General features: G+C 42.0%; 1 protein-coding gene across 6 annotated transcripts in view; it reads right to left on the bottom strand.

Moving 5' to 3' along the window:
* Nucleotides 1-26,117, bottom strand: part of Tmem164 (transmembrane protein 164) — a 156,240-nt gene that overhangs the window by 85,195 nt on the left and 44,928 nt on the right. For 4 of the 6 annotated variants that reach the window (XM_032890398.1, XM_032890397.1, XM_032890393.1 and 1 more), the window contains one exon: nt 2,504-2,553. The exons of 1 other annotated variant lie outside the window; for it this stretch is intronic. Coding sequence is in view for 2 of the 5 variants with exons in the window: in XM_032890393.1 (XP_032746284.1) it covers nt 2,504-2,553 (50 nt within the window). In the remaining 3 variants the exon portion in view is untranslated. Of the gene's footprint in view, nt 1-2,503; nt 2,554-5,313; nt 5,402-26,117 lie in introns of those variants that run through there. One more of the 6 variants, XM_032890395.1, reaches the window with a different exon arrangement.

Below are 26,117 nucleotides of genomic sequence, written 5' to 3'. Positions count from 1 at the left end.
CTGTTCTAGTACAACTGGTTATCCATCTTTGGTAATGCAACTTTAGATAGAATTGGAAATTCAGAAGTTATTTAAGAATAATAGTTGTATATGCAAGACATATACATACACATAAGTTGAAAGTAACAATATGCAAGGTTAGTACACAGTCATGATTATCTCAGAAACTAAATTGCCCATTAATATGGAAATGCCAAGGTAAGTTGTATACTTATGAAATATTTTGCAGCCCTTCTGAAATAGGATATGCCGGTAGACTTTGACAGATTTCCACGAGATATTGTTGAATGACAAGGCAGGTTGTGTTAAAGAACTAAAGCAAACAATTAACAAAAACGTCTACAAGTCCCATGAGCTTGCCCATGCACATGGAGAAAGATACGCATTGGTTTCATAATGGAGAACTGGTGTAAACTAGGAGCCGAGTTAAAAAAAGAAAAGGCAAAGGACCACTATGAAAAAAAATCTAGTAATCATATTTACATATTTATGAATGAGTATAAAATAAGTAAATTAAGTTGAGAAAATGAATAGTAAAAATATGAGTAGAGAATACGATTTCTGCTTACCAAAAAAAAAGAAAAAAAGAAAGGCAATAACCAAAATTATCTCTTGAGGGTAGGATGGAAGTGGTATTTATTTTCTGATGAGAATTGTTGCCTTCATCCTAATGAAATAAAATCAATGCATGTTGCTTTAAAAATATCACACTGAATAATTGAGCTCATTTTGAAAAGGCAAGGGAGGGGAAGTGAGGTTAAATTGCCCTTTTCTGTGGGAGCTGTCCACATAATATATAAAAAGTCACCCGGAAGAAAGGTACTCACCTAAGGCAAGAGACTAAGTGGCTATTCTGCGGAGCTGTTTGCAGCAGCAAATGGGGGTAGTTTTCCCTACCTCACACTCTAATGACTTAAGTAAATCAGAAAGCCATTTACTCTACTCTCAACTATCCAAGCATCTGCTAGGCATATTACTTCCTGTTCCCTCCCTCTGGCCATTTCACTATTCACAAATAGCTCCAGCTTGGGGGCGGGGGTGGAGGAGAGGAAATTAATTCAGCCCATTTACCTTCGAATTAGCAACTCTAATAAAAGGTCTGATGAGGGAGATGATCACAACTCATGGCTAAAATGAGGGTTCTGGGACTCTTACTAATTTAATTTAAGTAATCCTGCTTTCAGAGAAACATGGTTTGCTTGAGTATACTTTAATGGATTTAATGCTTGCAGATAATTTAAAGAAACTCGGCAAGTCTCTCCTTGGACAGTTAATGGAGAGAAAGTAGGATCCCACCTGTGGGCTGTGGGCTTAGGAGGGAGACCAGAATGTGGATGCTTCATTCCTTCTTAGAAGGGAGAACAAAATACTCACAGGAGGAAATACGGGGACAAAGAGTGGAGCAGGGACTGAAGGAAAGGCCATTCAGAGACTACCCCACCTGGGGATCCATCCCATACGCAGCCACCAAACCCAGTCACTATTGCTGATGCCAAGAAGTGCTTGCGGACAGGAGCCTGATATGGATGTCTCCTGAGAGGCTCTGCCAGAGCCTTACTGAAACAGATGAGGATGCTTGCAGCTAACCATTGGACTGGACAAGGATACCCCAATGGAGGAGTTAAAGAAAAGATTGAAGGAGCTGAAGGATTTGCAACCCATAGGAAGAACAACAATATCAACTAAGCAGACCCCACCAGAGCTCCTAGGGACTAAACAACCAACCAATGAGTTCACATGGAGGGACCCATGGCTCCAGCCACATATGTAGCATAGATGGCATTGTCCAGCATTAATGGGAGGAAAAGCCCTTGGTCCTGTGAAGGCTCGTTTCCCTGGTGTAGGGGAATGCCAGGGCATTGAGGTTGGAGTGGGTGGGTGGGAGTGGGAGCACCCTCATAGAAGCAGGGGGATGGAGGAAGGGGTGTGGGACAGGAGGAAAGGGAATAACATTTGAAATGTAAATACATTAAATATCCAGGAAAAATAAAATAAAAAAAGACACTTGGGACATATAGGGCTACGGATGTGGCTCAGTAGTAGAACACTGTGCAGTAGGTATAAGGCCCTGTGTTCAATTCCCAGAATCCCATCATTTCATTTCTCACTGGAAGGAAAAATGGCCATAAAGACACAGGACCAAAGGCCTGCAATAGCACATCCTCCATGAAGAGATAGATGGGGAGGGCTATGGAATAAAGCTGTGTGGCCTCCAGCACCTCTCAAAGGTACTTAAGCAGGACAACAAGCTGCCAGGTCACCCTGCTGTGGCTGTGTAATCACAAAGATCGGTTCAGTAGGATTTCCCAGAGTTCACCAACAGCTATAACCCACATACAACATGGACAGTTCAGTGGCTCCTAACAGATGCTTATTCCTCATGAAAGGCCAGGAGACCGAGCAGTACAGGCCACAGGCTTGACACCACCTCATCCTTTGTCATTGAATAGAAGGAACTGCCTGAAAAGGAAGGGCCAGGAAGTAAAACACAATTTTCTCTTACTTGAAGATGACGGTAGCTCCCGGGCATGGAGGACAGGCCAGGAGGAAGATCTGCAATTAAAGAATTAAGAATGGTTAGAAAGCAAAACACTCAGCACAGTGACTTGGTGCTTCTTTAATAATATTTAAAAAACAAAACTCTAAAACAAAAAACTGCAAAAAAAAACAGAAAGGTAAAGTTTATGTTTTGTGTGGTTAAAAAAAATCTGTATAGATACAAAGCAGATAGTTGACCAAAGTACATTTGTGTGTATGTGTGTGTGTGTGTGTGTGTGTGTGTATGTGTGTGTGTGTGTGTGTGTGTATGTGTGTAAGAGAGGGAAAGTCGAAGTTTCAGTATTTCAACTTCAATATATATAGAGAGAGTCGAATTTTCAGTATTTCAACTTCAATATGCCATAAGTAGCCAGTCTTTCAAGCTTTAACCCAGGGCAGGTAAAAATAGATTCTGTACATGGAACGTGCACACGAATTCCATCTGGTTTGCCTCGCATGGGGGTAGGTGGGCTTATCAATACCCAGAGCTGCCAAATTTAGCACATAAAAATACAGGCCACAAAGTTAAATCGGAATTCCAGAGAAACAATGAATAATATTTTCGTGTAAGTAGGCTGGAAGTGTTGCATGAAGCATATTTCTATTAAAACATTGCTTGATTTTTTTTTATCTAAAAATTGGATGTAACTGGGCATTCTGAATTTTCCTACAACTTTCACGAACTGCTACCCCAGACTCTAAAACCCCTGCTTGGATTTTGTTTGTTTCTATACATGTTTACCTAGGTGATTTTTCTCAAGTCCTGTTATCATGACAGGCAAAAAGGAAGCCAAAAGAATCTTGTCATTCTAATAGGTCAATCAGCTCCCTGAACCTGGGTGCGACAAAGGCATGGACTCCAGGCTCTGAAGGAAGACCTGCAATTGTTTGGCCTATGCATTGATCTTCAACTGCCATCAAGGCCAAAACCGCCTTTAAAAATTTGCTAACCATGCAATTCCTAGATTCTCGGACAAAGCACCATGATCTGCAATCCTGAGACCTCCCCTCACCACATCTGCATGCTGAACAAGTTCCAGATGGAATGAGGTCAGCCATTTCTGGTCACCTCACATGCTATGTGTTTGCTCTTAGACTAAACTACTCTGAGGGCCTGGCCAAAGACATTCCATGGGACTGAGGATTACCCAGTGCCTAAACCTTATGTTTGCAGGGTTCCTTTATGCACATTGATTTCATTGTGTGGTTTTAAAAAATAACTCATCATCGATAGCCGTCCCTGTCACGTTGAGACCTCTGATAATTTGCATTATGGGCTTGTTGGCTTTGCCAAAAGTGTGTGGCATTTTGTGTCTCCATTCACTTGGAGTCTATACTGAGAAGAATAGTGTGTGATATAGGGAAGGCAAAACCTTGGCGGCTAGAATCCCTGCTAAGAGGAAAAGAAGAGAGCACGGAAAAGACAGTGTCTTAAGAACACCAGTGGGAATCCATCATCCCCATTACCCCATCAGAGAACCCCTCCACGGGAAGAGTCACCTACCAGCACCCATCCGTGCCTTTTCTCTCAGAAGTCAATTTGATTAAAGTGAAAACTCAATGATAATTTCGTGTCCACAATCCTCTATTGGTAAACGCCAAATTCAAAGGGTTCTAAAACAGAAACTATGCGCTTGTCCAAAGCATGACTTGAATAGAGGTAAATATCACTTTATTTAGTTGACTTATGGGGAGTTTCTATGTATTTCCCACAGAAATGAGGTGTATTTCATTATGTGGGGTGCTGCCCCAGACCCCACTGGGAGTACATGGAAAACATCAATTATGTTGCCTTTCTAAAACACCCAAAAGCTGATTTCTGAACTACATTTAACTCTACTCATTTTGGATAAGGATTGTGTACTTGAAATTTTGATTCTGCAAATATTAGTTCCTCCCCACACCCTTGTCTGGCCCTCAGGAGCAGTCCAAGGGAGAACTGAACAAAGGTGGTGTTCTTTACACCAGACACAGCAGGAAGGTTACTCACCTTAGGCAAAGGACCAATTTGGACACTGCACAAAGACAGCATCAGGCCCACCAAAGTCTATACTTTGAAGCCACAGTACAAAGAGGATTCCGGGCCCCAACCACCTTTGGAAGGTTTCCAGTTCATCTGGAATACCCCCCAGAGAGTCATGCCAGCAGCCTTCCTGGGCTTCTGAAATATCCAGACACTTTGCACCATGCCAAACAGAAAGTAAAAATGCAATAGAGGGCCTCAGAATGAATGAAGTCTTACTCTTCTGTGTCAGGAGCTTAGAGGGGACAGACATGTAAGTATTTGACTAGTTCTGTACAGCAGATGTTCAGGAACATACTATCAAGATTAAGCATCCAGTTTCAATCCACTCCATTCTCCTATTATCCGGCATCACTCAGAGATAGCTAGCTAATCTAGTCTTGATTCTACATGAGCTTGCCAACGTTTACTTACACAGGGAGAAAACCTTCTAATTGACATTCCAGCCTTTCTTTCCTTGTCTGTCTATACCTATTACCAGGATAGGGGACTTTTTCTTTTTGACAAGCACTCTTTGAGTCAAATACAGTGAATACATTAGCAACAACAACAACAACAACAACAACAAAAACCAAACCACAAAAACCTCAAAATTCAATGCATTCCATCTAGGAAACCCACAGCTGCTTCATCCACTAGAAAGATTGCTGAAATTGAACCTCTGCTTAGTCAGGCTAAGGTCACATCTCCAATCACCCTTCTTCAATCATCCATTATAAAAATAACATTTTAACCTATTAGCCTAGCCTTGCCTTCACTGTCCTTGTCTCCTTCATTGGATGGTTCCAGACACCTCCAACTTTTTGACAGCATATGTTTTAGACTGCCAGATGGAAAGCTAAAGTATTCCTTGAGCTGCAAACAGAAGACACCCTAGAAGTGCAAACACAAAAAGATGAGAGCGAGAACAGATGCCGGCATATCTCAGCATTGACTCTCTAGCCATGTTCCAAACAGCTCAGCCCCTGAAGCAAAGAGCAAGCAAAATGGTGCTACAGAGAGCTAACGAACCCCAACACAGGCAGGGCCATGTTATTTCACAGATGAGGAGACTAAGAAGCGTTTCTAATGAAACCCCAATTCAATGTACTTGCCACCTAGGCTCTTCCTCTATAGCCCTGCCCGTTCACTGCATTCACAGCACACATAAAACACCCTAATAGTTTTATGCCAGTGCTACCATACATTCGTGAGATCTATTTTGATCACCATGAGATATCTCAAAACAAACCCGACAGGGCAGCCCACCACACAGATCCAGCAATGCCGACACAAGCTCATTTTAGCTCAAACTCATCTCAGCTCCAGGTCTGGTGGGTACATGTGATTCACAAACCTTTATTAAACTGAAGTCTTTGTGGCTAGTCATTCCAAGAAAAAAAAATGCCCAGATGCTATAAAAAAAATAAAACAGTCTTAATTCCTTATGAAACGACCCCCATAGGAGTCCAGCCCAGGAAACAGTACATTTAACTTTTACCAGTTACTGGTTGCTGTCTCAGTTCATCTTCTACGTCTTAACCACTATAGTTCTAGGTACCCACCCAAACCCCAGCTCCCCATCCTCTCAGCCATCATTTTTTTCTTACTCCCTATTCATGCCCCCTATTTTACCCCAAGTTTACCAAAGACCATCCTAAAGGAGCTGCTGGACCAGTTACACACTGAAGGGACATGGTTCGACGAGTCACAGAGACTGACATGTAGCCTAGCACACAAGCATTTAGGCCCTAGACCTCTAGCTCCAGTTTTCCTGGTTCCACTTCCAATGAAGACACAGGATTCCCGAGAACACACACGTGGGTTCCTTACCATAGGGAAGTGGGTAACACTCACATAGGGAAGATGAAATTCCCAGGTTGTGGAAAGTCTTTCCTGAAGCTCTACTCACTCCTGTCCATACCTTCGTGCCCGCATCATTTCTCTCTGGACGACTGTGACAATCCTATGACCAACGCCATGTACAATATTACAAGAAGGATTTATCTAAAATGCCACTCTGCTGTGTCATTTGAAATCCTCCCTAGGCTGGCCAATACCTAAAGAAAAGCACAGCAGACAAGAACATCTGTGCTCCAGTCTCCATGTAGCAATCATCCAAATATGCATTATGCCAACTGTATCCTGAACATGCTTCCATGCTTCATTTCTTTGTTCATCTTTTAAAGTACGTTTTAAAATACAGACAGACCAACTATGTATATATAATATATATAATATATAATATATAGAATATAATATATATTATACTATGGCTATTTTTGTCTGCATGTACATCTATGCACCACATAGATGCAGTGCTCAAAGAGGCCAGAAAAAACAGCGTTAGATTCCCAGGAGCTGGAGTTACAGACCGGTTGTTAGCCACCATGTGGGCGCTGGAAATTGAACCTGGGTCTTCTGCCAGAGCAGCAGTCAACTCTTAACTGCAAAGCCATCTCTCCAGCCCCATCTCCAGCCTAATCTTTAATAGCTTCATTGTATTTGATTATATGCCCATTCAATAATTTACCCAGTTCCTTTACCATTTCCTTATTCCAGTTACAGGAGGCTTTCTAGGCCCATGGAAATGGAACTAGTCAGTCCTCCCTAGCCATGTGGAATTGCTTTCAAGACCCCCTCAGATCCCCACATCAGTGGATGTTCAACTCCATTATATAAAATACCATAGCATTTACACATTATCTATTTTTATTTTCCTACATATTTTAACAATCTCTAAATTACTTATAATGCCCAATATAATGTAAATGCTATTTAATAATCTATTAAACTACATCATTGGAGGGCTAATAATAAGAAAAAACTGTCACACACATTTTAAATACAAATGATCTTTGGTGTTTTTGTTGTTGTTTAACAAAAATACTTTTGTCCTGCACTTAAATTCTTAGATATGGAACCAAAGGATACAGACCAAGCAAACCACATATTCTTTAAGGCTTTAACTTTCATAATGGTAATCTGTGCTCTAAAAAAAGTCATTTGAATTGATAACCCCACAAGCACCAGGCACATATAAGACTGTGTTTTGGGCTGCATCCAGGTGAAATGGTAAACATTTTGAAAAGGGATAAGAAACTTAACTTTTTCTGTTTTTTTAACTTGTATGTTTCATACAACTTCTTTCTAACTTTAAAACTTCTTTCTTCATGTTTATTGACTAGCTGTATTTTGGGAGGGTCACAAAAACCATATTATATTAATATAATATAGATATAATAATTATTATATTATATCTATATTATATTAATAGCATTTAGAGCCAGGCATAGCAGTAATCCCAGTAGATACTGGTCGATCAGAAGTTCAAGGACAGCCTTAGCTATAGAAGCTCTTTTCTCAATAAAACAAAACACTTAATTCAGACTACAAAAATTTTTACTGTAAACATTTTCCCCCTGTAACAACTCTACCTATGTTAATTTCTTGATGCACACAAGCTCCTTTTAAATCACTATGGGAGCAGCTATATATACTGTGTCCTTTATGGCTTCCATCTCTGATATAATACTTTAAAAAACCTTTTACACCACTGGGGTTATGACTCACCTATTTTTTCCTAATATTTTTAGTTTGAATTGTAATTTTTAAATCTACAATGCTAGCCAGTTGTGGTAGCTCACTACTGTAATCCCACGATGGGGAGACATGAAGATAGACTGATGAGTTCCAGGCAGGCCAGTCTAGATGCGTAGTGAACTCGAAGGCAGTGTGGGGTGTAGGGGGAAGCTGGTGGTTTCAATAAGAGTTCTCCATAGTCCCAGACATCTGAACCCTTGGTCTCAACTGGCACCACTGAGATTTGCAAGGCATGGCCTTGCTGGAAGAAGTATGTCACAGGGCTTTGAGAGTTAAAAAAAAGCCTCACCTACTGCCAGCTCTCTATCTCTGCTTCCTGCTTATGATTCAAGATGTAAGTCCTCAGTTTCCCTTGCCGGCTACCACCTTTGACATGAAAGACTCTTAGCCCCTATGGAACCATAAACCCAAATTCTTTCTTCCATGAATTACCTTGGTCCCGGTGTCTTATCACAGCAACAGAAGAGGAAATGACACAGAAAGATTGTCCCAAATCAATCAATTGATCAATCTGCAACACCAGGAAACTGCCCTTGGTAGTCCTACACATTCTCCCGGAATGGTCTTCCAGGAAACCTTTCCGTTTTGTGACTATTTTTAATATATTATACAAATGCAGACTTCACACCATTTCCCCTGGGAAACTCCCATATAACATACCCATGGTTAAAGGCCCAGTCCTCGCACCAGCCCTCCCAGTTTACCTTTCTAAGAATTTAGTATTTTTTTTTGTCAGTGTAAGAAGCTTACAAAGAAATTTCCCTCAACAATTGGATACATGGGAATAAGCGCGCCTAAGAACAAATAAGTTGTAAAATCAGAGACTTGAAGGACAAGACTGTAATCCGCTTTGAGTGATCTCTAAAAAATTATCAAGGTTGGCTGGCCAACCATAGGCGTGTGAAGCAAGAAGAGGTGCAAAGGCACGTTTAGTAATCTCCATACTCAAACAATAGCCATGCCCAGGTTCCTAAACAATCCACCCAGAAGAAAATCCCGGGTATTTCTTATTTGTTTCTTTACAGGATCACACAAATAGCCCAGGTTAGTCTCTAATTCACAATCCTCCTGCCTCAGCCTCCTGGATGCTGGGATTCCAGGCATGCACTTCCTTGTACTACTTGTGTATAGGTTTTCTGGTGAAGGCAGATTTGGGTCAGTACGCTGATTCTAACACTCACTAATGCTGTGGCCTGAGAAAAGAGAGAAGAGAAATTTTTTATCTGTAAAATGGGACTGAAAACAGGTTGGGGATTTAGCTCAGTGGTAGAGCGCTTGCCTAGGAAGTGCAAGGCCCTGGGTTCGGTCCCCAGCTCCGAAAAAAAGAACAACAAAAAAAAATGGGACTGAAAATAGGAACTATGTCTTACAAGGATTCACAGAGGATCAAATATAAGAAAACAAGTAAATGTACTTGGCACAATGCCTAGCAGTGAACCTGCCCTAAATATTTAGAAGCTTTACATCTGATTTCTATGGAAAAATCCTTTCCTAGGGTGAACTACACCGGCATCATCTTCTCACTCTACTGCATTTGTTCTCAACTGCTCACATTAATAATATTTTGGTGTAGGACTTGGCTTCCCTTGTCCAGCTGCCTAAAGGGAAAAACTACTTAACCGTATAACTTGAAGCCCCTCTTCTGTGAAATGGAGATTACAATAGTACTATCTCACAGAGTAGGCATCATAATTGAATGTTGGATTACAGAGTTACATGGATGGTGTAATGTAACTTCAGTGTGACCTATGGAGAGTGTCATCCTCACTGGATATCCCTTTCCCTTGTCCTTGTACTGTGAATTTCTCCAATGTGCATGGCAAGTCCATGCCATCTCCAGTAACTCCAGACACTGCTCATACCCCTCTACTCCAACAGCCTGTTATTAGATTCATTTAATTTGGGATATTAAATGGCTCTTTATTGCCACACACAGTTGCAGATAGTGGCACAGTAAATTGAAAACTAGGATCTGGTTATTAATGCTTCCTTCCAGTAATAAGCCACTGAACAAGGCCAGAGCAGTATAATCAAGGCCATCACCAGTGTGGCTTCCTGGTGATGCTGTGCTGGTATTTTCTACCAAACCTCCATTTCTGCATCTCTAAAGGGAAAGAATAATGGCATGTAGTTGTCCTGTCACAGCTTCAACTGCTCTTTTCATGTGGATACCAAATTCTTCCTGGAGATTTCCATGTAGATGGTATACAGACACGTCCGATGTAGCATTCCTAAATCTGAACTCGTTATCTTCCTTCCCTGTCTTTTCAATTTTTAAAAATATGAGAGGCGATCTCATCCTTCCATATGTTAGGTTTCCCACTAAGAAAGGTAGAAGAAACGAGAGAAACATAAGACTGCCAATAGCCGAACACTGCAGCCATAATTGCTGTAGGCAAGAAGCACTGAAAGACACAGTAGTTAATAAGAAAACTGAGAGCGTTTCTAAAATGGTCATTTACCCTGGGAAAACTTGACAGAAACCATCCTAATCAGGAATCCAATCTAGCATCACATTATCAAGACATGTCATCATAGGCCTCTTGTGACAGAGAGAAAATATGTCATGTTGATAAGAAGCTGACTCAAATCACCTAATCCCAGTCAAAACACAAAGAACTTCTCCACAAAAACTGACCAGTACTCTTCAAAACTCCCAGGATCACAAAAGAGAATGCGAGATTGTTGAGGCTTAGAAGAGACTGAAGTGACAGGACCATTGGGGATGATGTGAGACTCTAGACTGGATCCTGAAGAAGCAAAAGGAGGTTCATGGAAAAACTGGTGAGACCTGAACAGAGCGTACAGCTTCGTTAAAAATACTATGCTAATGCTAAGTGTTGACATTGCACTATAAATTACACAGGATGCTAACACTTGCAGGAGCAGGGTGGCAGGTGTACAGGACGCCTAGCCAGTATCTTTGCAAGTGTGCTATAAATCATAATCATTTTAAGAAACCAGGGCTGATGTTGTATGCCTTTGATCCCAGCACTTGCGACACAGAAGCAGATGGATCTCTGGGAATTCTAGGTCGGCCTAGTGAGTTCTGGTACACTTAGAGTCTTACATAAAAGAGAGACCCTGTCTTTAAAAAAGAAAGGAGGGGGGAGAAAAAAGAAAGGAGAGGAGAGGAGAGGAAAGGAAAGGAGGGGAGAGAAGGGGAAGAAGGGGGAAGGAAAGGGGAAAAGGATCTGGGAGCCAATCAATCAGCTTCTCTACAAACCTCAGAGCTATTCTGATGTCTCCTATTCTCAAATGTAGCCACTCCCTGAGGCTTGGCATCTTGCCCCTTCACCTTTTTAGTGGGTCTGGAGTCCATCCTCAATCTTTTGCTACTTTGGTCCCCATCACTTACTTAACCTGCTACGTGATTTTTCCTTACTAGTCTCCAGATGACCACCATGTGTTCCTCTTTACCCCAGTTCGAAGTACTGTCATATTTCTACTACTGAAACATTGTCTGGTCACATTATACTCCTTAGGAATTTCTGATGACAGATTTGCTGCAGTCCACAGCACAATCCCAGGGACTATAGAGAGTGACAGGCTGATGCTCAAGTCCACGTGACAATACTAGCCAGAACAGTGTAAAATAAGAGCAAGTAAAACTCACCGTGCCCAGTGACAAAACCCCAACCAAAGCAACAGGAACCAAAGCGGTGTGGGCTCGACATCAGGCTAGACATACAGATGACGGGACGGAATTGAGAGTCTAAAAGTAAACCCTTACAATTGATTACGATGGGACTGAAAAGGCCATTTAAAGGTAGAGAGAATGTAGCCAATGATCACGGATCACCCTATCCACATGCAAAACCATGTCTTACCACTGGCAGTGGGTTACTCGAAAATCAAAGAAGCAGCTGCGAGAAGTGCGTTGGATTTGACAATGATGGCATCTCTATGATATGATATGACATCAAAACACAAGCATCAGGAAAAAGGTCCCCTGGCTGAGGCGCTATTGGCACTAAGTTGACCGTGTTCTATTGGATAGCCCCCACACCCAGGTGCATATGGACAGCGTTAGTTGGACGAAGTGGGTCATTTTTTAAGCCAGGTTGGGTGGCGCTTACCTTTAATCCCAGCCTTCAGAAGACAGAAACAAGGGGATATATGAATTTGATGCTAGCCTGGCCTACATAGTGAGTTCTTTGCCAGCCAGAGAAAACAACAATGAGACCTTGTCTCAAAAAAAAAAAAAAAAAGATGTTAAATGGGGAAAGAGACTTGCGGATCTGGAAGGAGCTGTAGGTGTGAGTGGGAAAGTGAATATGACCAAATACACTGAATACATAGAGGAATGTGAATAAACATATGAATTTTTCTCGTTTTAAGATTGTATTTGAAATTATGTGGTAGGAAGGGGTATGTGCATGTAAATACAGGTGTCCCCAATGGCCAGAGACATCAGCTCCCCTGGAGCTGGAGTTACAAGTAGTTGTGCCCCACCTGACACAGGTGCTGGGAATTGAACTCAGGTCTTCTACAAAAAAAAAAAAACAACAAAAAAAAAAAAAAAAAAAAAAAACAAAAAAAAAAAAAAAAAAAAAAAAAAAAAAAAATAAAAAAAAAAAAAAAAAAACTCTCTCCCTCTCTCTCTCTCTCTCTCTCTCTCTCTCTGTGTGTGTGTGTGTGTGTGTGTGTGTGTGTGTGTGTGTGTGTGTGTATGCACCACATGTGCCTATGACCATAGAGAGATTCCAGAAGAGGACATTTGATTTCCTGCAACTAGAGTCATGGATGGTTGAGTGGCTATGATGCCGCAGGTCATGTATGTGACAATGATGAAGTACCCAGGTCTATAAAGATCTGCTGACAAAACTAAAAGTCTGAGTCCAACCCCTGGGACATAAATGCTTGAAGGAGAGAACTGAGTAGAGCAAGTTGCCCTCCGATCTCCACACGTGTGTGTGCATACGCAAACACACATAAATAAGTATAATAATTTTTAAAGACAACCTAATTTTAAAAGTAAGCTAAGAGTTCAGCATAGTGGTACAGTATCTATAATCTAGCACCACAGAACTGCAAGTTTGAGGTCAACGGGGGATAACAGTGGGACTATGTATTGTAAAATAAAATGCAGAAAGAAGACAAATCCATAGAGAGGATATGCTAAATATTTGAATAGACATTACTCCAAAGAAAATATATAAATGGTCCATATGTATACAAAAAGATGTTCAACGTCACTAGACATCAGAGAAATACAAATCAAACCCACAATGAAACAGCACTACGGACAAGGCATAGGTACAGTAAAGAAGACTCCCAGAACCAAGAAGCTGGCCCGGTACACAAGTCCCTTGCAAGTATGAGGAACTGTATTCCGATCCCTGGGGCCTATATTAACTTTGATGCAGGAATATGCATCTGTAATCCCAGCACACATACAACAAGATGGGAACTAGAAACAGGACAATGTATAAAAGGTGGTAAGCCAGCTAACCCAGCGTAGGCTGCAAGGAACAAGAAGTTCTGTCTCAGAGTGGAAGGCAAGGAATGACACTCATGTTTGTCCACCGACCGCCAAATAGGTCCAGTGGCACCTGCACACACCTGCATTCACATGCACATTCACTCATTCACATAAATAAACAGACACACACATGCACACTAGACACATGCACACAGGCCCACACACATCATATAGGTTTTTAAAATGACAGTTATTAGTATTCAACAGAATGTGGAAAAATCGAGGTCCTCCTACACTATTAGTAGGGATATAATCAGTGTGGCCATTTTAGAAAACAGCTTGACAATTTCCCAAGAGGTTAAACATGGTTATCATATACATGACCCAACAATTCTACTTCTTTCTTAATTTTGTTCTATAATTTTATGTGTATGGGCATTTTGTCTCCATGTATGTCTGTGCACCACAGGCATGTGTACCAGGAAGGACAGAAGACGGCACCAAATCCTCTGGAACTGTAGCTACAGATAATTGTGAGTCTCCAAGTGGGTGCGGGTACTTGAACCTGGGTTCCCTGGAAAAGTAGCCAGTGCTCTTACTCTCTGAACTGCTTTGACAGGCCCTAATCCTACTTCTACAGCCAAGAGAAAGGAGAACATATGCCCACCCAAAGTCTAATACATAGAGGTTAAAATATCATTATTCATAATAGCCAAAAGGGATGATTCATTACAATGCTCATCACTGAATAAAAAGATACACAAAATATACACAACCATACCAGACAATATCGCATTGGCTTAAAACGAATGAAGTCTAACTTATACGCTACAACATTAATGAACCTTAACAATGTCATACCAAGGTCTAGGGGCGAGGCACAATGAAAGGGCTCTTTGCCCAGCATGAATGAGATGACATTTGATCCTCAGCACTGCAAAAAGAAAAACCATGTAATCTCTCTCTTTCTCTCTCTCTCTCTCTCTCTCTCTCTCTCTCTCTCTCTCTCTCACACACACACACACACACACACACAATGAAAAACCCCACAAAAAGACATGTTATAACTTTTATTTATATGAAATGTCAAAAACAGGCAAATCTATAGATAAAAAGCACTTTGGGGCCATTGGAGATGGTCCAGGAAGGACAGGTAGGGGGGTTGAGAGCTAATCACATGGAATTTCTTTGGCAAGTTCATGGAAACATTCTCAAACGTGTTATACAATGATGGTTACATATCCATATGAACATACTGAAAACCATTGAACTGTGGACCTTACTTAGCTACTCATTCACTTATCTCTATTTCAGTAGGGTCCTGCTTTTGTGCCCCAGGCAGGTAGCGTAGCTCTCAACCTCCTGCCTCAGTCTTCCAAGTGTTGAGATTGCAGGCACACACCACAGCCACAATGAACTCAAAGATATGCTTCAAATGCGTGCTTTATCGAGTGTGTGAATAGATCTCAATAAAGCTGCCTTTAAAACCCACACACTTTGAAGAGCTGCTCTGTAGTTGGCGAAGAGAGCCAAAGGCTTCCATTAGCAATCAAGTTACCCCCTTCATCACTTGACCCTCCTCAACATTTATTGCTCCCCACTTCTTTCACATGCATTCCTATATAGCCAAGATACACCATTTATCAGTACTCATTTACCTCCAACCTCCATAGTTCCCTCCACTACCCTCCCACCCAGGGGGATTCTCTTCCTTACCTATCCTTATAAGTTCTGACCCAACTTCCTTGACAAGGCCCGGAGCCAAAGCTCTCTTATGCCAGCCCTTGCCCACACTTCAACACTTCTTATATAGTGAGCCCTCAAACATTATTTGCTGCACAAAAGAAAGGTAAATATACCTTCCATTTAGTGACTGCCTCTGCCACCACCACCACACAGCATTCTCTCATTCTCTCTCTCTCTCTCTCTCTCTCTCCCTCCCTCCTCCCTCCCTCCCCTCCCTAACTAACCTGTTACAGCAGCAGCTTTTTTTGTTTCAGATCTCAAGGAACATTTCTGAGTCATACCACCCTATATTTCTCCCCCAGACCACACCCTCGATGAAGTCAGCATTAATACATTAATTCTTTATGCCGGGATCGCCGTGTATAGCTGTGTAGGTTGTACACTGCACAACCCTAGTGGCGCCATTCAATTATAGTCTATGTGAATGGCACCCCCTCCTAGGGTTGTGCAGTGCATAGCCATTCCTGGAGGCCCTTCGTGGAAACACACCTGGAATTTGGGAATAAAGCCAAAAAAACAAAGCATCTGAGGAGAAAAATGATGATCACAATATCATTTCTAAATTCTGCCATGAAGATAAGCTGTAAGTTGTGGTACAAACCTGCGAGCCCAGCACTCGGGAGTCTGAGACAAGAGACTCAGGAGCACCAGACCAGCCTGTGCTATACATGGAGATCCACCAGCTTGGATAATACAGTGAAACCCTGTTCAAAAAACAAAAGAAGACATGGCAACCAAACTCCTGAAGAACGGATGGATAGTACAGTTTATATGTGGAATCGGAAAACAGAAACGCCCCCAAAATTGTTATTGATGTCTCTGCAGCAATGGAGAAAGCAAAACACATTCAGGTCATACAACAAAAGCATGATTGACAAACAAAGAGAGACGATTCTCCATAGCCTACTTGTCACTAACTGGGCTTTCCCATGGGGCTGATGAAGTGATTTGAGATTAGAAAACAAGCTACTCTGAAATTAGGCTAGAGGAGTCTTGCCATCTGAAATGGCTAAGCCAGCGTTACCATCTGCGTGCAGATCTGTCTCGGCATCAACCTCATCTATGGGCCACAGGGTTTATTTATTGCTCAGCCCCTGAGAACTCAACATGCTGTGGAAGGTGATTAAAAGTGGCACTCTGAGCCCAAAAACCAATTTTCAGAGTTAGAACGTATGTCAAGTCCACCGAAGCACAGAGATTCTCAAGCTCGGCTGGAAGGACCAACTTGAGCCCTAACCTCGGTCTTCTATGCTGTATACAATAAGGAGAGATTCTTGAAATGGACAGCCTCAGAGGGCTGGAGATAATTGTCCTAATGACAGACAGCCTGGTGGACATCAAATCATGTTAGATATTGTCACCACTCCAGATCACTTCAGATCCCCGCTTCCGTATGCTCTCCATCTTGCTCATTTCATTGTACTTCCTCTTGAAGGGTTTTTTTGCATACCCATCCAAATTTCTCGTTCTTTCTCCCAAATCCATTTATAAGAATTGGTACTGACCACAAAAGCAGTTGCCAGCTCATTCTAAGAGCCACCAGTAAAGACCTGAAATTGTCCAAAACTGCCCAAATCCCAGAGATGGTGTTTTTCTCCTGTTGTGATAGATTTTAGTTCAAAAGTGAGACACAGTAACAAATCAAATGCAAAAATGCAACACAATAATTATAATACAATGAACATGGACAAATGAGATCTCTCACACTTGAGACTGTCACATTCAATCTGATAACTGGGATGGCTACTAAATGACTATCTGTCAGATAGCATACACAGCCTACAGACACTGGACAAATTGGATTATTGGTGTCCTGAGCAGTACAATGCAGAAAGCATTTCACACCTCAGAATGGTACACAATTTAAATATGTATGAATTATTCATTTCTGGAGTTTTCATTTAATATTTTTGGATCACAGTGGACTGAAGGTGATTAAACCTGCAGAAGGAAAAAAATGCATGCAAAGAAAAACTGTAAAGTTTGCTATTGTAAGGTTGTCGTTAGTAACACTATTCATTACCAAGCACTTTATATGTGCCTGAAATGAGAACTAGAATGTTACATGTACTACTTTGTGTATTCCTCATAGCAATCATGTTCTATATTTAACTCCTCCCCGCAACCCTGACCCAGTCGACACATGGGGAAAATTGAGGTACAACAGAGAAACTTCCCTAAGAACATACCAGTAAGAGTCAAAAAGCTAGTTCATTTGCCGTGTCTATAGCTCTCTTGCAAAGATAAAACAGTTAAATTGGGTGTGGTATTGCTCATCTGCAATCTGTAACCCCAGAATTTGGGAGATGGAGGTATTAGTAGGCATAAAAGTAGAGGAAATCTACTTTAATTCTTCTTCAAGAGTACTCCTTCCATTGGTCATAAAAAGCTTGAGGATTGTTTCTGATTACAAGGAACGCTGCAAGTAAGCAGAAACTGCCAGGGGCGGGGCTCAGGGGAAAGGGTTAGTCAGCTAGGGCCTCTGTTTTAGTTCTTCCAGAAGTCTGGCTGGCCCAGGCTTTGTCTTCTCCCTCCTAGCCCACTGCAGTTGTCGACTGATGATGGAAGCCAGATGTGACCAGAAAGTTCCACCACCTTTCCAACATCACTTCAGTGTCTCTGGAGGAACTCTTTCTTGCCATGATTTTTTTTTCCTTGAATGATAACCTTAACTATGTTCAGAGGTATATGTATTAATCTGTGTAAGGATGCACCCTCCTCAAGGTGCCTCCCCACTATCAATCCCTCATATTTTCTTTGATGGAGGAGAGCACGGCATCTTTGGAAGCTGTGAAATAAAAATCAGCACGATATAAAAATGTTTCTTTCCCCTTAGATGTGCAGGCTATGAGTTTTGGTATTGTGCTTTGCGGTGTGAGGCTACTGTGTTCACTTAAGGAGGGACTAAGAGTAGAAGGATGTTCAAGGTCAACCTTGGCTCCTCAGGAAGTTTGAAGTCTTCCCTGGCTACATGACATCCTGTCTCAAAAGAACCAGGCCTTATCCCCAAAGCTACCTAATTGCACAGGTCATGCTTTTAGACATTACTACTTCCTGTCGCCACCATAAAGTAACTTGTTAGGTTCTCCATAGTACCGACAACAGTGGCAGGCAAGATACACCACTGCCAGAGCACAACCAGGGATGCAATTTGAAAGAGGATGGAGAACTGGCTCTTCCAGGGAGTGTAGGGAGTCCTCCTCATCTGACCCACTTGAGAAATATCATGCTGACACCTGGACCTCAATCCCAGAAAAATATTTAGAACAAAATGACCTGGATGCCTTGGAACTTCAAGAGAGTTCTGAGGTAACCAAGGCCACGCCAACCTGTAGGAGAGATGGACGGTGTCCAGTCCCCCTGTAGGAAGGTGACCAACTGGGTCAGGGTCACGGGCACATGAACCAGTACATTTTCAGAGTTCTGCTAACAAGGATCTAGCTATGATTACGAGCAACATTGGTGAAGGGTCCATTTTTGTTTTGCTTTGTTATATTGTGTGTGTGTGTGTGTGTGTGTGTGTGTGTGTGTGTGTGTGCATGTGTGTATATCTGCAGGGGCTATAGATTTGTGTCACCACCCCTGGAAGGTGCTAGAGTTAGAAACTCCATTTAGTAAGGTTTTGGGCATTCTAGGCAAGCAGTCTACTAACTAATTTCCATTCCCAAACCCAAGGCCAGGTTGTTTTACCTTTGAAAATAGAGATCGAGTTTTAGGATTTTGATCAGTGGTGATTTCTTGCCTAGAAAATGTAAGACTGGGTTTGGTCCCCAGCACTGGAGAAAAAAAAAAACATTAAAACCACCTACCACGGAACTGGAGAGATGGCTCAATGGTTATTTAAAAGCACTTAACTGCTCATGCGGAGGACCCAGGTTCAGTGCTCAGCACCTGCAACAGGTGGTTCATGATTGCCTGTAATGGCAGCTCCAGGAGATCTAACACCTCTCTTCTGGACTCCACAAGCACTACACTCATGTGCACACACACACACACACACACACACACACACACACACACATACACACACACACACACATACACATGCACACACACACACAAAAAAATAAGACAATCTTTTTACAAGAATTTCTATCACATGTGGAACTCCTAAAGAACAAAGCAAGAGGGGACAAACAAGATAGCCTATTAGCTGAAGCAGTTTGTGTTCTAGGTACAAAAGAGATTCAGAGCATAGCTCCTGTCTCCAGAAAGCCTAGAGAATACCCAGCAAAGGGCTTCCACTCTGGAGTAAGTAACACAACCAACCATGACAAAGCTTCTTGGTTAATTAACCTACCTTCCTGCAACTCATTCTGATGGGTATCTGTTAGAAAAGAAGGTGAGACTTTCTAGCCAGAATAAGTTAGCCATGGTGGGGAATTTACCTTTGCCTTAGTGGCTTTGGTGCCAACCTCCCATCCAGACCTCTGATTCAACGAACTAGGGAAAGAACTCAGGAAATAGTTCAGTAGGTAAAAGGCTTGCCAGAAAAATTGGAATAAGAGGTGGTGGGTTTAGATCAGTAGTAGAGGCCTTGCCTACCAGCAACAAGGCCCAGTTGGACCCAAGCACCAAAAGCCAATCAAATAAACATATTACAAGCACTACCCAATATTGAAGCAGTTTGTGTTATGGGCACATACAGAGACAGAGGACACCGCTCTTGTGGGCAAGAAACTCACTACAGATAGATTTCATGCCCTGATGCCAAGCAGGATTCACCTCCAACTTACTTAATTACTGAGGGGCACAGAAGAGTGGGGAAATTCCTGGAGCTTGACGGACAGCCAATCTAACCAATCAATGGGCTTGAGGTTTAATGAGTTCTTGTCTCCATACAAATGCATTCACATAGCTGCATGCACACGAATATACAGACACACAAATGGTTGGCAAGGGGGAATGAGAAGAGTTGAATCGAAGATGAGACCAAGTTCTGGGCAAACCATTCCAAGCAATACTCTCTGTTTCGGGATATTTGATCACACTGTGAACCCTGAGATTATGTTATTTACTGAAAAAAAAAGTTTCTAGTTGTGGTATGGTTTGGCCCATAACACACACCTTTAATCTCTCTGGATGGAATACAAGCACACCCTTAGTACACACTTTGCATCTCAAACCATAAAGGCAAAGTTAGTTTTAGAAGAAAGCAGCGCTGTTTGAAAGGGATGTCTAATTGAGTGGCAGATAAAGTGACGAATAAGAGAAAGATCTGACAGGAATAGGATATACCCACCTCTCAGGAGAAGAGAGGTGAAAGAGGGCAGGAACAACACAGAGGGAGAAAGTAAGAGTAGGCAGTTTTACTGGGAGAGTTTTAGAGAGACAGGTTAAAGAGAGACAAGCTAGTCACAGGTAAAGATAGAACAAGCCAAAGAATGAGAAGGACCAGATTAAAACAGATTGCCAGAGTTAGTATGAGGTAAAACAGAGCATTTCAGAAGAGGCCAAGAGAGAGAAGTCGTATTGAATCAGTCGACTTGAAGAGGAGTTTGAGTCAGAACAGTTGGGTTGAAACAGACAGCAAGAGCCCAGAAATAACAAGAAATGGTGAACTTATTTGGCAGTAAGTCTCAGAGGCTGAAAACATTCTAGGCCTGGATAAGATTATAGGCATAGAAGCTTCCGGGAGTAGTACTAGGCCTAGGTTAGCAGACTGACCTTTGGAGACAACAATTACTACAGGAGAATCAATTACTACAGGAGAATAAAAGTTACACTTAACAACTCTCTTTCAAGCAACTGGAATGATTTTTTTTAATCCCTGACATTGTCATAAACTGCTATTAGAGTTCAGATGCCATGGCTGCTGGGTCCCTGGATATTATGGAAGGGACGTTGCCTCTCTGTGGGTGCAGCAGTACATGCGACAGCTTGCACTGCACCTCTTTAACTTGTCAAGCTTTAGGGGTCTTGTCTGCTTGTCTGATAACATTACAGTACACAGCACTCATAGCTTGTAGGAGAAGCTGAGCTACAGTGGGCTCCTGCCTCAAAAAATAAAGTTACTTGTAATTCTCATATGTGACTCAAACTGCCTGGAACCCAGCTGTTAGGCTTGGCCGTGTAACTCAGTGAGGTTCTAAATCTTCCGTGAACATGAGAATTACCTCAGGAGTTTAATTTAAAAACAGCAATTCCCTGGGATTCACACCTCAACATCCTCCGTATCAATGGGGCCTGGTTGTCAATATTTTAAAAGTACCCTCAGTAACTTCCGTTTTGCAATCATTGTCCACCACTCCTTAGAAATAAAGCAGCCCAATGCCTTCAGAGAAAGAAAGAGGCCTAGGACAGTCTTGGAGAGAGGAAGTAGATATTAAGTCTCACCTAAGTTAGCTGAGGAGGTATTGATAGTTGTTGGAGAGGGAGAGAAGTATCCAGTGAAAGGCCAAACGTCTAAGAGTATATGCGTGGGCAGCACAAATTGTATTTACTAGATTGAAAAAACAAAAAACAAAACAAAACACTAAACAAAAGAGGACACAAAGTTAGATAAGGAAAAAAGTGGGGTTGGATATAGAAAGACATAAATATGACAAAATCCAATGTACAAAACTTCTTAAAGCCTAATAAAAATGAAAGAAATTAACATTAAAAAGGAAATCTTCTCTAGGCAAGCTTTTCCCCTCAAAGGCAGGTCTGTAATCAAGACAATAAACTAGGAGCACAATGATATATCTTCTGTGATTTGCAACCAACAGTAGCAGAAAACAAAAGGGATATAAAAAAAATCGTTGCAGAAAAATGGGAAGGAAACCCGAGAACAAAGAGGTCCTGTAAGAGAAAGCGCTCCAGCGTTAGGAGAGCACAGCTCTATCCCACAATGCAAACTGTCATCTCCACACAGATGTCCAACGGGTCTAAAGCAATCAGAAGTAGCTCCTTAAAACCTTAAAGCTCTCTTCCTGATCGAACTTATTTTTTATAAAACATAGCAATACTAGCTTTTACCCCTTAGTCCTACTCACTCTTCCCTTCATGTTCCTGACCCAATTGTGACACAAGATGACAATGAAACATGAAAGCCACATGGGCTTGAGTCTTGAAAAGGATTCTTCCTCTGGCTGTCCTCTGACCCTGCAGCTTGGGATGAAAGAGCTGGGTACGCTGCAAATTGAAAACTGGGGACGTGGCCTTTTCTTCTCTCTTCTTCTCTTCCTCCTCCTTCTCCTCCTCTTTCTTTCCCTTCTTTATTTTCTCCCAGGCAGGGTCTATTCTAGAAAGCAGACATCAAAAGGAAAATCTCAGCAGGGAGGGGCTGAAATTGGATGAAATGTGATGAGGCATTTAAAAAAAAAGGCAAAAAAAAAAAAGGAAACGAGCTTTTTGTATCAGAAGGGGTCCTTCTGAAAACTACCTCAAATTATAGCACTTTCCACATTTGCTTCACAACGGGTAGCTTCACATTGTACCCAACACTGGATCACATTTTGCAGTGCTATGAGAAGAAAGTGAGACGGTTGCAAAGGGACCGGAATTTGGTGGTTTGACAGCTGCACAAGAGAAGGGAACAGGTGAGTCTAAGAGAAGCTCCTTTAGATTCCCTCTGTCCCTTCAATGCTGGCAGACTCATGAGTTTCTTCAGGATGCCATTACGGAAGGGGCACAGAAGCAAGTCTGTGGTAGAGTAAACTGCTGCCGGTCTGAAGGTGCACACAGATATGTACTGCTAATGATGCAGCTGGAGGGATAGATGGTTCTCTCCTTTATTGTGCGATTGGACAACCTAGGCATAAGTGAGACCAGAGAAAATGATGCTGGTGGCACTCGCAAGCCCTTAACCTTGGCTTTGGGACTTAAGAACATTTTCTTTGCATCTCTGCCAAATAGTTTCTTCACTGCAGGGAGAAAAGGCAGTATGGTGTGAAATTCCTGGTGTGGATCTTACTGCAAACCAGGTGGAGATGTGAACTATCTCCCCAGGAAGTGCAAACCAGCCACAGGAGGCCAACTGTCAATCCCCAGCCTACAAACACAACATGGCCCTCTCCTTTTCTTCTAGGGGCTGCTGATATTTTCTCTCTTCAAATGGATCTTCCTCATAAATGCCTTTGCACTCTCCAAAGGTCATCCATTAGGCTTTGTGCTGTCTACTGACAAATTCTATTCTGCACATGGCCAACTCTGAAAACCCACAATGAGAAAACAAACAAGATTTGGCAGCAAGCATTCAAGGCACCGGCTGAGTATGCCTTAGCTAAAATGTAAGGGGCCACACGAACAGTTCAGATGCCCGACTTTTTCAGATTCTGCCATAATTGCAGAGACATGAATGGATAAGCATTCCTAATTCTAGGCTTGGAAATCTGACATTGCAATCACTGTCCATCGCTCCTTAGTAGAGAAGTAACCCAGTGCCCTCAGAGAAAGAAAGAGACCTCAGACAGACTTGGCAGAGAAAACATTCTAAATGCTCCAAATTTTGTAACATTTTTTCTTTGTTTCAGATAGTGCCTCCCTATGTAGCTCTTGGCTGGCCTGGAACTCCTTTGTAGATCAGGCTAAACTGAAACTCAGAGATCTGCCTCTGCCTCTGCCTGCCTCTGCCTCTGCCTCTGCCTCTCTGCCTCTCTGCCCCTGCCCCCTGCCCTCTGCCCTCTGCCCTCTGCCCTGCCTCTCTCTGCCCTCTGTCTCTCTGCCCTCTCTGCCTCTCTGCCTTGCCTCTGCCTCTCTGCCTCTGCCTCTCTGCCCTCCACCTCTCTCTGTGCCTCTGCCTCTGCCTCTGCCTCTGCCTCTCCACCTCTCTCTCTGCCTCTGCCTCAGAAGGAATGTTGAAATTAAAGATGTGTACCACCACACCCAGCTGAAAACATTTTTCTTCATGTGTATTTGTTTTCCTCACTCAAAGTTATTCAATATGTCCATATTCAGGAGGTGGGGTGATGGAAGCAGGACAATTAGCATGTTTATCGCCTTAAACATTTATTATCTATTTGTGTAGGTATACCTTCAAAATCATCACTTCTATTTCTTTACAATAGGAATTTCAAGCAGAATGCATCACTGGTTTGCCCAGCATTCCCTTATAAATTTATTCATTTGTTTGTTTGCGTGCGTGCATGCGTGAGTGTGTGTGTGTGTGTGTGTGTGTGTGTGTGTGTGTGTGTGTGTGTGTGTGTGTCTTCCAGGGATTGAACTCAGGTTAATAGGGGCTTGGATCTTGCACACAAAGTTACCTTCACCCCGAGCCATCTTACCAGCCCACCTCTCAGCCTTGTCTGACAGCCAAGCTAATTTTCTATCATTCCAATTTTAGAATATGTGCTGCCAGGTGAACACTAAACCTCAAATATTTTGAGCATTTTATCAGCACTCAAAGTTTCGCATCTCAGCTTTCCATATTATGGTCAAGATAGATTATGTACTTTTTAATAGTTGGGGCAAGTAACCCAATGTATTTTCTTACCGCTATAGGAACTACACAAAAGCACTGCTATTATTCATGGGTAAATGAAGTTTATCAAACCATGTGCTTATTAAACGCAAAACAGGTAAAATAAATTCCAAATGGTGTTACCAAAATACTGAGTCATGTCAGCAAAGCGCACAATTAGGATATATACACTAAGCACGCAGAGATGTTCTACACTCTTTACAGATATGACATCCTAGAATAATGGAAAAAGCGCCTGCTGTGTGTAAGCAATGCCTTGCTTGAGCTCCTCTTTTTTAGCTCTCCTCAAAGCTCAAGATTAACTGAATCGAAGCAGAATGCCAGGAGACACTTTCTCCACGGTTGCATTTTCCTGTTTGCACTTCCCCATCACCAGTAACAACCCTGGCTAGCCAAGTGTTTGAGACTATCTGAAAACCTCGCCATGTGAATGAACCGGCTCCACTTCCTTCGGGCTTTACTTATGAAGCCACACAACTGGCAGAGAATGCAGTCCCTGGGAATCAAGTTCAAATGCCAGAATAAATTCTCACGAAACTTACAGACATGTACAACCATTCGACATCATCTACAAAGTTCACACTTTCACAATTGCCTTGATTTATGATTTTCTTTGTCCATGAAACTGCTTCGTATAGAATCTGCAGTAACCTAGCCCCACCCTCCTGAGTCTTGGTCTCTTATATTTTTTTTCTTTTTTCTTTTTTTCGGAGCTGGGGACTGAACCCAGGGCCTTGGGCTTGGTAGGCAAGCGCTCTACCACTGAGCTAAATCCCCACCCGGTCTCTTATATTTGGCAATAGAATAAACTATCTTTTATTCCTGTTGAGGTAAGAGCTGTATGGTGAGGAAAACGTTCTTATCATGTATTCCAAATAGGTTTTCTTGAGTCACAGAAAAGGTGTGAATTACAGATAAAGCAGTCTGAGAGTCTGTACAACCAAAATCTCATTCTATTAATACAAAATACAAACAAGTTATATTGAGCATGCATAAACACATGCACACACACATAGACACACACACACAAACACACACATACACACACACACACACACACACACACACACACAGAACAAATAAGTTGAAAATCCCAGAATTCTATATTATTTGTTAGCCTACCACATAGAGTTAACTACCAGACATCTTGCTGACTAGTCAGTATAGTAAAGCAAATAACAGAAAAGGTCTCTTCTTTTTCGTGCAATAAAAACAAACAAACAAACAACAACAATAAAAAAGCAAAGGGGAGCAAAAACTCCTTTTGAACACCTGAAGCACTGGCACTGTTTATAGGCAGGAAAGGAGAAGTTCCAGGAAGGGACCGTAGTAGTAGATAAAGCTTAACTTAATGGTCCAGAAGTTATACAAACACACTCGGGGAATACAAAGTAGTCTTT

Source organism: Rattus rattus, chromosome X (genome assembly GCF_011064425.1).
Source record: "Rattus rattus isolate New Zealand chromosome X, Rrattus_CSIRO_v1, whole genome shotgun sequence".
In the NCBI taxonomy this organism is placed as follows: domain Eukaryota; kingdom Metazoa; phylum Chordata; class Mammalia; order Rodentia; family Muridae; genus Rattus; species Rattus rattus.
This window is presented reverse-complemented; position numbering and strand designations above follow the sequence as displayed.